The sequence below is a fragment of the Giraffa tippelskirchi genome, chromosome 6, assembly GCF_054371585.1.
Source record: "Giraffa tippelskirchi isolate mGirTip1 chromosome 6, T2T-mGirTip1v1.2.pri, whole genome shotgun sequence".
NCBI lineage: Eukaryota > Metazoa > Chordata > Mammalia > Artiodactyla > Giraffidae > Giraffa > Giraffa tippelskirchi.
The window spans coordinates 151443892-151456532 of NC_137280.1; the positions used below are offsets into that span (position 1 = coordinate 151443892).

Genomic DNA, 12641 nt, shown 5'->3' on the forward strand with positions numbered 1-12641 from the left:
CTTTTTTTTAAGAAGTAAAACATGTAAACAAAAACTCTGGCCACCCCACACCCACCTATTCGGTGCCACAGACTGATAGAATTGGAATAGAAAGAGACTACAGTCTCCGCTGATGGCAGCTTTGTGATTCTCAGGGATTGGAACTCGTCCAAGGCAGATCTTCCAGCATGAAGGGAAGCAGCCCATTGCTTCCTTCCTCTGCTCAAGAACCCATTTTTCCAGCCCTCGCTCTCTCCAGGGCTCTCTACTAAGAATCAGCCACACAGAGATAAGTCAGTCATGTCCAGATATACTTACTCACTTCTGTTGCTGTGGATCAAGGAAGATAAGCACACACACATAAATCACAAGACAGCCTACAGAGCGATCCCTGAGACAAGCGGAGAAGGCTTGGAGAGACCCTGAAGACTTTGCAGGGGAGTCATTGAAACTCCACAGTGTGGAGAACTAATCCATCTCAATTCTTGAATTGGAGACAACCCTTTCCTCAGAGGGTTGGTGTCCTGAGGCCATGGACACGAAGACTAGGCCTGTCTCTTGTAAGCAGGGCACCTACGCACATGTACGTAGATTGACTCAGTGGTGCTGTTATTTGGGTTTGTTGCTCCTAAACACCCACTTTGCTAATGGCCCTGGACTGGAATAGCCGTGACCTCAGCCTTTGTCCAAAACTCAGATCCATACAATCATTCGGACTCTGCATTCTCAGTGACTGAGTCCCCACTGCCTTCTCCTTCCCCCAACATAGATATTATATTAATCAACTTAAAGCAGCTGTTCTTAGCAAAGAAGTAGGTCAGGTCTACAGACCCAAATCCCAAACAGTCTTTTCACAAAATCTTAACTTTAAAAAAGTGAAATTGATATTGTAATAATTAAGAGCCAAATATGACTACCACTGGTGGCAGATAACATTTCACTTTCATTAAGCAATATAAAATAGATGCGAGAATTCCCGGCTGCCACCCTGACACACCAGGCTTTGCGGAATGAATCTTAAATTGCACTATGTCAGTCAGAGCTCAAGAGTTATCAGCATCATTTAATTAACTTTTTTTTCTTTTGCGAAAACTAACATGTTGGAATAAAATATAAAAATGTAATCCCTGTGCAAACCCACCACTAATGATGGCCCCCGGCAAAGGCCTGAGCTGCACCCAGACAAGAATCAGGGCATTCAACCCTCTTTGTTCCTTCCCTGAAGCCTCCTCCCTTAGCTGGAAGGGGAAGAGGGGTCAGGGGTTCCTTCCACAGTGGCCAGGAAACCTCAGAAATGGGGAGTACTACTCTGTTTGAGGCCCTAGTCTCTCTCCTCCTCTTCTTAATGCTGTTAAAATTCAGCCGCTCTTCTGTTGAACCTGACATATATTTTCACTCTTTTTTTTAAGAATTTTTTTTTCCACTTGGCTGTGCCAGGTCTTGGTTATGGCAGGTGGGATCTTTGATCTTCATGGTGGCATGTGGTATCTTTAGTTGAGGCATGTGGGATCTAGTTCCCTGACCAGGGATGGAACTCAAGCCCTTGGCATTAGGAGCTCAGAATCTTAGCCACTGGAAAGTCCTCGTATTTTCACTTTTAAAAGAAAAAAGAAGCAAAACATTCACTAGCTTTCTGAAAAAGAATGTTCACTGGAGTCTTTGGCTCCAATTATGAGAGGATAGCATCACCTGTGAGTTCCTTGATGAGTGTTATCTGTAAGGAAGAGTGCAGACTAGGCGGGGGGCACACACATGGGAGTCAGACGGGGAGGGGACATGGAGCAGGGTGAGCAAATGGTGGAGACTCTCGGGGTCTCAACAGTATTTGGCAGATGCAATTGCCTGGGGCAGGGGCTCTCTCCTGGGGGCAGAGTCCCTCTCTCCCTGATTCTGTGATGCACCAATGGCAAGTAGGTGGCACAGTGTCTCCAGGCTCCCTCCTACACCCAAGGCAGATGTCCCAAATAACTGCAGCACTCTGTGCTGTAGATGAGCTTGAATGTGGCTTCAGAATCCTCCCCTCCTGCCCTCCCAGCTGCCAGTACCAGTGGATAGGTTGGCACCCGAGAGTTCACCTGTGTGCCACCCCTGCATTAGGCTGTTTCACCTGGCGCACGTAAAGCCACACTGCTGGTCAGAGACTGTAAGCATTCTTGTCTAGATTTTCCAGTGGCTGGGAAGAATCTGAAACTAGAGGAGCTTCCCAAATACAGTAAGTCTCCTACATATGAACCTTCAAGTTGCAAACTTTCAAAGAGGCAAACTGTACCCTGGCCCAGTCACCTAAGGCATAAGTGAAATTGCAGCTTGCCCTCCATCTCCTACTGCTAATGATCCTTCAGCTCTGTCATCTCCCACCTCTTCTCCCTTCTTCCAAACTCTTCTTGCCTGTCCACTTCATGCCAGTCCCTGTAGACCAGCTGTTGAACTACTGTACTTTTCAAGGTACTAATACTGTAACATTAAAAATGGTTTCTTCATTTTTGTGTTTGTTTTTTATGTATCATTTGTGCAAACAGTATTAGAAACCTATTACAGTACAGTACTATATAGCCGATTGTGTTAGTTGGATACCAAGACTTTGTTGGACTTTACTAACAAATTGGACTTACAAACAAGCTCTTGGAATGGAACTTATTTGTATGTAGAGGACTCATTTCTGTAATTGTACCAGGAGCTGTCAGCTAGAAGGGGAAAAAAGGAAAAAGACTGCCTTTGGCGGGGGCCCTTTATACAAGAAACGAAAATGTTATGTTTGCTTTATCATCAATTCTTCTGCTAACTGTTTGTTCTTTTTCCTTCTGTTTTCTTTCTATAAAGAAATAAAGAGTTTAAACATAGGTAAGATGAAGAACTCTTTCCCATATAATTTGATATGGTTCGTTTGCTTCCTTGTGTTTGCGTTTTGTTTTTGTGCTTTCTTATGTAATGTTGTATATTTTTATGTGCCAAATATAGTAACTTTTTTATGTGCTAATTGTGTGTTGTGGATATGATAAGCTTTAGCAATTATGAAATGCAGTCAAAAAAGAACCAAATAAGCTGACAGTAATTAGAATTTTCGGAAGATGCAAGTGTGAGATAATGAACCCTCAGCGAACTTTTACCCCGACTGCTCATTGCTGTCCATAATTGGGCTAAACAGTTGAGGCAAACTTCTGGCTTTGTAAATGCTGGACTGGGTTCACAAAAGCTTTAATGAACTGGAAACAGGTCAAAAACTCATTTTCAACTCATTAATGATTTTCTTCCCCTGAATGTATAGTCACTTAAAAAAAAAAACAAGTTAATTGCCAATCTGCTGGTCAAAATGAATCCAATAGTCAGATGCACTGGGACTTTTCATAAAATTCAATCACTTTTAAGTAGTATGAGGGGTATGGACCAAGTACTTTTTATCTAAATACCCTTTGTCATTCAGCTGCTCTGAGGTTATCACTTAAAACCATACTGGTATGGTTCATATCTACGTGCATAGTACTCTGAGGAGCTTCCTGTTACAAAGTTAGGAAAACTTCGGGTTGCACTAAAACATCAGAAAAGTGACCTTATTTTTACTTGGAAGAGGAGAAGAAAAGGCAGTGCATTTTAATACTCGAGAGAATTCTTCTCCTTAGTCCTTGAAATGAAATGTTGGCAGAAGCTTCTGCATCATGTTAGGTCAAAATCAAGTAAAGAGTGGGACTTCCCAGGTGGCTCAGTGGTAAAGAATCCTCCTGCCAATGCAGGAGATGCAGGAGATGCATAAGGTGCAGGTTCGATCCCTGGGTTGGGAAGATCCCCTAGAGGAGGAAATGGCAACCCAGTCCAGTATTCTTGCCTGGGAAATCCCATGGACAGAGGAACCTGGCAGGCTACAGTCCATAGGGTTGCAAAGAGTCGGACATGACTGAGCGACTGAGCACACACACAGGCAAAGAGTAGAGTTACGTTGTACAAGATCATCAAAGTCAGTGTAAAAGCCACATGTAGGAGTCCTCTGCCTCCTCCATCTCAGGCACTGCCAAAATTGGCTGGTTATAGACACCCTAGTTGGTCCAAATTTTTTAAAAAGCAGCAACACTGTGGAAGGACACCCCCTCAAATTTCCATACGCCATTTGACCTTCACCATAGCCCCAGTGTGAAAGCATGGCTGCCCATCTACCTGAGCTCCTCTGTAAGCATCTCGATTAGAATGAGTATGAGGCCATGGGGAAGAATGGGCTCCCAGTAGGAATTGACCCCGTACCCTCAACTGGCTGCTCTTCTGCCAGAAATTTTGAAAGCCTCCTTGAATCGGGCTCCCTAGAAAGTCCAGAATTAATTATACTGTTCATAAGATAGGCACAAACGTGCAATGCCCCGTTCTTCCGAGGATGGCACTAGTTCCTCCAAGGCCAGTAACAAAGTACAGCATCTAATTAAAAACCGCCATGAATTTTTCCCTTTCTGCTCTTATTTGTTTTGCCTGTATAGATAGTATCTTAAGACTTAATAGCCAAAACTAAATAATAAATAAAAGGAATAATGAAGGAAGGAAAGGAATCCAGGTAGCCTACTCTCCCAGGTTCATCATCTAGGCTGGAATTTTAGAAAGCCTTTGACTTCTAGTTCAGTTATGGGTCTTAACAGCCACCTGAGGAGAAGCTGGAATTAAGATGGTATCGACGTGTGAACTGTTCCTAAAAATAGCTTTCTAGTTCTTTTCTTACTTAAATCAGCAAAGAACCCAAGTGGTAGTGTTTTCATTAGTAATTTACCAGCTAATGTCTATAGGACAGATGTATCCAACACCTTCGTCGCCCTCATCTTTGCCTCACCTTTTCTAGCTCCTCTCTTCCCATAATTCCAAACTACAGATGCAAAATGACTGGGGAGAAAAATGACCTATGCTCATTTAGACCTGTGGCACCAAAACCTAAAACACAGAGACACCTGCCACTTGTATCCTCCAGGCAGTGATGCTAATAACCAGTGTGGGAATAGCATGAGGACCCATTCTGTTGCAACCTCCAACCAGTGACACACACTGCAGAGGGACAAAAATGTAGGATTTGAGCCAGAAGGGACATGAATGATACCCTGATTCAACTTCTTCATTACCCCCAATAAGGAATCTAGGACCCACTGTGGCAAAAAGTCTTCCTTACTGTCCCTGGCTGAGTTCGAGTTGAGTTTAGAGTTTCCTGAGTCTTAGTTCTAAGCCAAGTTTACAGATCTCACCCATAGGAGAGCTGGACGCACAGCAGAGAAAGAGATCCAGGTCTCTGAGGCTTCATGCTCTCCCGATACATCACCTCCACACTGAGGTACTTCTTCCCAGCGTGACTTAGAGTCCTGGCAGCTTCTGGGGCACACCTGTGACCTCACTATTGGTTGGTGGTAGTTTAGTTGCTTAGTCGTGTCCAGCTCTTATAACTCTATGCACGGTAGCCCACCGACTCCTCTGACTATGGGATTTCCCGGGCAAGAATATTGGACTGGGTTGCCATTCCCTTTTCCAGGGCATCTTCCCCTCCCAAGGATCAAACTCACATCTCCTGCATTGCAGGTGGATTCTTTACCACTGAGCCACCAGGGAAGCCCCCTGATCTCACTGTTATCCAATATTTGAAAAGTACATCTCCTTCCTTTATAATTTAGATTCTGAACATGATATCAGCAAGATATCACAGGTCGTCACACAAAATACCAACTTTGTTCACATCCACACTGAGGAACAGTAGAGAAGATCTGAGGCTGAGGACTTGAGATGGCTGCAGGGAGCTGCCCATCACAACGTTAGGAAGACTCAAGGTTACCCCAGTCTTTGTGGTCTAGTACCTTGGAGGCACTGAGGAAGCATAGATTAGAAAGAGGATATTGTCTCGTGGAAGTGTTCCTCAATCCCACTTAAGAACAGAGTAAACCCACAGGGGAAGTAAAGAAGACCAGTGCCCACAAAACACAAGCACAAAAGCAGGATCACAGTGGGATTTTTCACACCAGCTAAATGAAGCAGTGGTATTTTAGCATGATGGGAAGTGATGAATTCTCTGATAGCGTGAGGAGCTTAAGCCCAAGCAGAAATAGCTCAGAGCCATGATATGTTAGAACACTAACTTACTAGATTAGATTCTTTCCAGTTCACTAAAGTATTGGGTTGGGCCAAAAAGTTGGTTCAGGTGTTTCCATATCATCTTATGGAAAAACCCAGCGACCTTTTAGGCCAACCCAATAAACACAGAGGTGGTTAGAGTCTCGCTGGGATGTTTGTCATCTCTTTGACCCAGGAGGCCAGCTGCATGGCCCCATCTCACTCCTCTTTGTGCTTCTTTTCCTGAAGCAACAACCCGGCTCACAAGTACTACCTGGCAGTTGATCCCGTGTCCGGCTCTCTCTACGTGTCTGACACCAACAGTCGGCGAATCTACCGAGTCAAGTCTCTGAGTGGAGCCAAAGACCTGGCTGGGAACTCGGAAGTCGTGGCGGGGACAGGCGAGCAGTGCTTGCCCTTTGACGAAGCTCGCTGCGGGGACGGAGGCAAGGCTGTGGATGCCACCCTGATGAGCCCTCGAGGTAAAGGCTGCCCAGCAACAAAGCCGCACCCCCGAGAGAGCTCACCGCACACCCGGCTCCCTTCATGCTGGAAGTGGACTTAGCCCCCGGGCAGTCCCAAACCCAGCTTGTCCTAGAATAATTCAACTCTGATAGATGGCTTTGGCGGGTGGGTGAGTGTTGTTTAAGAAAAAGTATTTCTTTATCTGAAGTAAACTTCATCTCCCACATAGGCTACAAATGGAAAGTGGGGTCGCTTGCCCCTAGAGATTGCTGACTGCTGCCAGTCACAGAGAGTCAGAAGGAAATGTTCTCTGTGTGAGCCCGAAGGCCAGCTGTGTGGGCTGGAGACAGAACAGAGCCCAGTGGGGGGGGCCTCCAACCACTCCCAGCTGTTCCTGTTAGATAACAGTGTATATAAAGTCCAAACAGTACCTGACATTTTGCAAATGCCCCATAATGGTAGCAATTAAGAATCGGTATAATTTCCAAGCGACTGGGATTGGCGAGGAGGGGTTCTTGGCTCTGAGGGATCTCCCTTTGAAAAGGACTAAAGATGCTGAAGGTTAAGGACCCTCATTGGAAGGTCCAATCCTTGTTAGCGTTTTTAGCTAAGCTGAAAGCACACAGCAGTGTCGATTAAGAATGGGGAGCCTTGGACTTGGGCACTGGGGTGAAAATGCAGAAGAAATAAAGCTGCTGTCTGCCTCTTACCAAGGGAGTGCTAGAACCAGCATTCCCCCGGAATAGCAATGTGTTGAGTGGAGTCACAGCTTAACTGGAAATACTTCCTGGAGGATATATTTTGAATTAGGAGTTTGTGACTGCAAGAGTCACTGTTTCTCAACCTTAGTGTGACAATCAGTTGTGAAGGGTATTCCAGTAATTTACTACCAATAATTTTTCAAGCAGTGAACTTGGGAAATAGCTCTTTTCTAAAAAAGAACAGATGCAAAATGATCTCCCCATTCATTCATTCACAGCCTTGGTTCATTTGCAGCCCAAGGTTCTTTCTTCACTTGCGTGGTGAAATAGCCAGCACCCCAGGACTTAGCCAGATCTCAGCACAGTGGCTGTGAGAAAGGGTGTCACCTTAAATGACTCTTGAGTGTGCTGTCCAGTCAGATCCCTCATCCAAGAAGATAATGCCTAGTAGGGCATCCCTACTACCACCACCACCCCAGCAGCTCTGTCCCTTGCCAAGAGACACACTCTGCTGTTTGCCCCACTCAGGTATTGCAGTTGACAAGAATGGGCTCATGTACTTTGTCGACGCCACCATGATCCGCAAGGTCGACCAGAATGGAATCATCTCCACCTTGCTGGGCTCTAATGACCTCACCGCCGTCCGGCCCCTGAGCTGTGACTCCAGCATGGACGTGGCCCAGGTGGGACTCTCTCTCTCTCCTCTCGCTTTTCATCATTGTGCCACACCTGATTCTGAGCCTGAACTTCTCACCTAGGTTCTCTTTGGGTTGGAAGTGGAGTGGGAGGAGGAGATACAGATCCCAGGTTTGTCTGCAGAAGGTTTGAAATGAACTGGACAGCAAGATAGAATGGGACATGTGAGACAGGCATGAGAGAGAAATAGGAGAAAGGGAGAGGGGAATTCCGCTCAGAAGCGTGGAGCTGGTGACATGCTCCAGCCGTGGCAGATTATAGGGTAGACGTTACTGTGTAATTACCTCTCTTCTCCATCATTATCGTGGGTTTGAGAACATACCATACAGTACTACGTGTCAATCAGAACTTCCCTGTTAATCTGAAGCAATTGCATCCTCACTATATAAACCTTTACTTTGTGAAGTTGTAACTGAGCAGATCCCTCTGTGATATTCCCCCAAGTGATAGTCTTTTAGTCTGGGCTTTTACATTAGCAGAGAACAGAGGCTCACTCAAATGTACAACAGGAGAAAAAGGACTGTATACTTTAAAAAAAAAAAAAAATTATTGAAGCATAGCTGATTTACAGAAATGGGACTTGAATATAAGGGTCCTCAACCTAAGTCTGTGCTTAGTCTTCTAAAAGGGTCTTTTCCACCCTCAGTCAACCTCATTACTTTCAGCTCAAATTCCTCAACTAACTGACAACTGATTCCTAAGGTTTTCATTTCAGATTCTGCAGAGAAGGGAAGTGTTTTATCCAGTTTACTTTTTCAAGCAAACACTCAGGTTGTAGTTCACTGGTCAGCCTGTGCATTGGCTGCCCTTGGGGCAGGGACCCCTTCTAAACTGCATGGTTCCTTGTTGTAAATTAGATCTAGGTGCCTCCTCTAAGTGAACATAGCCTCCTCGGGCCCATGGCTTGGTGAGCAGAGCATGGAGTACATTACACTAGCCCTTGAGCTATGAACTACCTGTCCACCTATGTGTGTGGTGAATCCAACCCTGGCCCAATCATCTGGGGCTGCAAAGAGCATTGTGGGTAGAACTGGTGACCTACTCTAGCCCCAGCAGGGGATGCCACAGAAGATGTCTGTTCCACAGTCTCTTGTTCTCCACCATGCCCAGCATGGACAGTGAGCAAGTGGTTCCATGATGGGCACTTCTATCCTGTGTTAGGAAAAAAAAGTACTTTTCCCCCAGTTGCATAAAATCAATAGAAGTGTCCTGCACAGGTAAACATCGAGCATCTTAGAGGCTGTCCTTGAATTTGGTGCTGTATCATCCATAGGTTCGGCTGGAGTGGCCAACAGACCTTGCTGTCAACCCCATGGACAACTCCCTGTATGTTCTGGAGAACAACGTCATCCTTCGCATCACCGAGAACCATCAAGTCAGCATCATCGCGGGACGCCCCATGCACTGCCAGGTTCCCGGCATTGACTACTCGCTCAGCAAACTAGCCATTCACTCTGCCCTGGAGTCAGCCAGCGCCATTGCCATCTCTCACACTGGGGTCCTCTACATCACCGAGACGGATGAGAAGAAGATTAACCGTCTACGCCAGGTAACAACCAATGGGGAGATCTGCCTGTTAGCAGGCGCAGCCTCTGACTGTGACTGCAAAAACGATGTCAATTGCAACTGCTACTCAGGAGACGATGCCTACGCGACTGACGCCATCTTGAATTCCCCATCATCCTTAGCTGTAGCTCCTGATGGTACCATCTACATCGCAGACCTTGGGAATATTCGGATCAGGGCGGTCAGCAAGAACAAGCCCGTTCTGAATGCTTTTAACCAGTATGAGGCTGCCTCCCCCGGGGAACAGGAGTTGTACGTCTTCAACGCTGAGGGCATCCACCAATACACCGTGAGCCTGGTAACGGGGGAGTACTTGTACAACTTCACGTACAGTGCTGACAACGATGTCACCGAGCTGATTGACAACAACGGAAATTCCCTGAAGATCCGTCGGGACAGCAGTGGCACGCCCCGCCACCTGCTCATGCCCGACAACCAGATCATCACCCTCACAGTGGGCACCAACGGAGGTCTCAAAGTCGTGTCCACGCAGAACTTGGAGCTTGGCCTCATGACCTATGACGGGAACACTGGCCTCCTAGCCACCAAGAGTGATGAAACAGGATGGACAACTTTCTATGAGTAAGTCGATTTTTAAAGTAGTTCCTCAGAGCACTTACCCTACTACCCTGGGTGGCGTCAGGATCGGCCGTTGGTGTGGCTTTTAGAATCATTTAGTCATATTGTCTTCCTGACTTTAATGCCTTGGGGTATTCCTGTCCCCTCTCCCTGACTCGTAAATGATTTGCATTATTGGGTGTCTGATATCGAACATCCTCCCTACAAGAGTTGGGAATTCCTGTTGCCTGCTTGCCGTTCCAGTTTCAGGATATTGGACATGCACAGCGCCTGAGAGATCAAGTGTTGATTAACTCTGCTGATTATTCATGTTTGCCATGGGTGCGGAAATTAGAAACTAAAAGGCAAGGTCCTGGTGGGGCTCCTGTAATTTGCCGATGGGTCCAGCAACACACTTGATTGCACAGACAGGTAGATAAACTCTGAATTTCCTCTTTAGCAGAAGCAGATCAATACAGATAAAGTGCTAGGTATATTAAAAGATGTGAGAGCTGGTCATATTTCCCCTAACAATTATCTCATAGTTGATAGTCCTGCTGTTTGTTTTACCAAAAAGCTGTTTTTCCTCACTCCTGCAGGCAGTTCTTGGTCACCTGCCTGCTGCTGCAGGTATTAACCAGTGGGATGCCGGTGAGAGGAGGTTGCTAAGGCATGATTGCTAAGGTTGCTCCTTGGCTGGCTGAGACAGGGATGGCATTGGTAAGGATCTGGCTGTCCTTGATGGTGAAGGATCTGGTTAACCACTATGTAATTTGGAGTCGTTGCTTTCTATCTGTATGATGCTGCTAGCTGAGAATTTAGTAAGTTGGCCGGGTGTTGTCACGGAAGGAAAGAAGGACAGGAGAGAGGACAGAAGACATCGTTGATGATCAGTCTTAAATTCAGGCATGTTCACTTCCTGTTTGCATTCCAAAGGCTTTGAGAGAATGTAAAGGAAGCTTCTGCCATCTGCTGGAAATAGGTTGCATTACCGTCTTCCTTTGGGCAAAGCTGTCTTTCTCAGACTTCTGAAGCAGCCTGACATCCTTCAGGGCGCTGAGAGTGGATCATACTTTACCAGGTGACTCAGTCCCTGAAGGTGCCATCTGAGTGCCATCTTTGGCTCTCACACCAAGTTAAGCTAAAGCTGTGCTGTAACCCAAATGCCTCCTAGATTCTCAACTTCTCTTCTCACTTGCGCCTGAAGACCCAACACATTTCAGAGGGAATTGGTGTCGCTCTCAGGAGGCCAGTCTGAAGTGGGCCAGGTGTAAGAGGCTGGAGTGACAGAGTTCAGGCTGAGGTGCATCCTGAGACAGGAACTCTTAAATGGAAGAGTAGTTGGCAGAAGGGGCGCCTAACTGAATGAAAACATGGTCATGGTTCTTTTCCCCCCCTCATGATTGTTCAGAAGTTACACGGAAGAGAGAATTTTTTGCTCTCTTGATGTGAAGAGTTGCTTTTCTTCCATAAAGTTGGTAAAAGATCACACATTCTCCATTGTAGGAGTTCAACGCATATGGTTTTCTTAGCCTCCTAAAAAAGATGGTAGCTTCTGTTTTGTGGTATTTTTTTTTTTTACACATGGTCGGCAAATTGGTTGTTTTAATAGTCAGACACAAATTCGACCTCATGTTGAGACTGTCACCTTAGTGAAAACTTTAGAGAAAGAAGTCAGCAAAGGCACGAACAAAACCCTACAGATGCCTGGATTCAGTTTAGAGAGGCAGAATTAAAGCATGTAGTTTTCCCATCAGATCTTTACATAATACTCCACTTTGAAAACTTTTAAGAACGTTTATTTATTTGGCTACTCTGGGTCTTAGTTGCAGCATGCAGGATCTCTTAGTTGCGGCACATGGGATCTAGTTTCTTGACTGGGGGTCTAATCCTGGCCCCCTGCATTGGAAGCACGGAGTCTTAGCCAGTGGGCCAATACTCCACTTTGAATTCATCCTGCTCTCTCCTCACCCCATGTACTCCTGCTACTCTCTCTCCTGCCAGGGCAGAGCCTGCCTTACCAAACCTGGGGCCCAGAGGACAGACCCTCAGAAGGGAGAAACTAATATAAAGCAAAATATATAGGCTTCCCAGGTGGTGCTAGCGGTAAAGAACGCGCCTGCCAATGCAAGAGACGTAAGAGACACAGGTTGGATCCATGGGTCAGGAAGATCCGCTGGAGGAAGAAATGGAAACCCACCCCAGTATTCTTGCCTGGGAAATCCCATGGACAGAGGAGCCTGGCAGGCTGCAGTCCATGGGGTCACAAAAAGTCAGCCATGACTGAAGCAACTTAGCCTATATATAAAGTATTTATTAAAATTTTAATAAAATATATTTATATAATATATACATATAAAGTACGAAATACTTTAGTACTTTAATATAGTATTTAATTTAAAATACTTTTAGCATTACTAAATATAAACTAAAATAAAGTAATATAAAGGGCTATTCCAGTCCTGATCAACTCCTCCCAACAAAGTAACAAAGGACGGATTGAATAACAGATCTGAGGGAGGGAGGGAAGTTATGTTCCAGGGAGCAGGGTTCAAGAGTTATTTTCTAGAATCAGCCAGCATTGCCACTCGAGGAGCCTGGAGTGGGTCCCGTTAAGGG

At 45.7% G+C, this 12641-nt stretch overlaps 1 protein-coding gene across 3 annotated transcripts in view; it reads left to right on the forward strand.

The window, feature by feature from the left end:
• TENM2 (teneurin transmembrane protein 2) overlaps positions 1-12641 on the forward strand; it is a 1754865-nt gene that overhangs the window by 1680187 nt on the left and 62037 nt on the right. For 2 of the 3 annotated variants that reach the window (XM_081504402.1, XM_081504401.1), the window contains 3 exons: positions 6286-6518; positions 7731-7885; positions 9172-10046. In XM_081504402.1, coding sequence (XP_081360528.1) covers positions 6286-6518; positions 7731-7885; positions 9172-10046 — 1263 coding nt within the window. Of the gene's footprint in view, positions 1-2799; positions 2821-6285; positions 6519-7730; positions 7886-9171; positions 10047-12641 lie in introns of all 3 variants that reach the window. The other variant, XM_081504400.1, reaches the window with a different exon arrangement.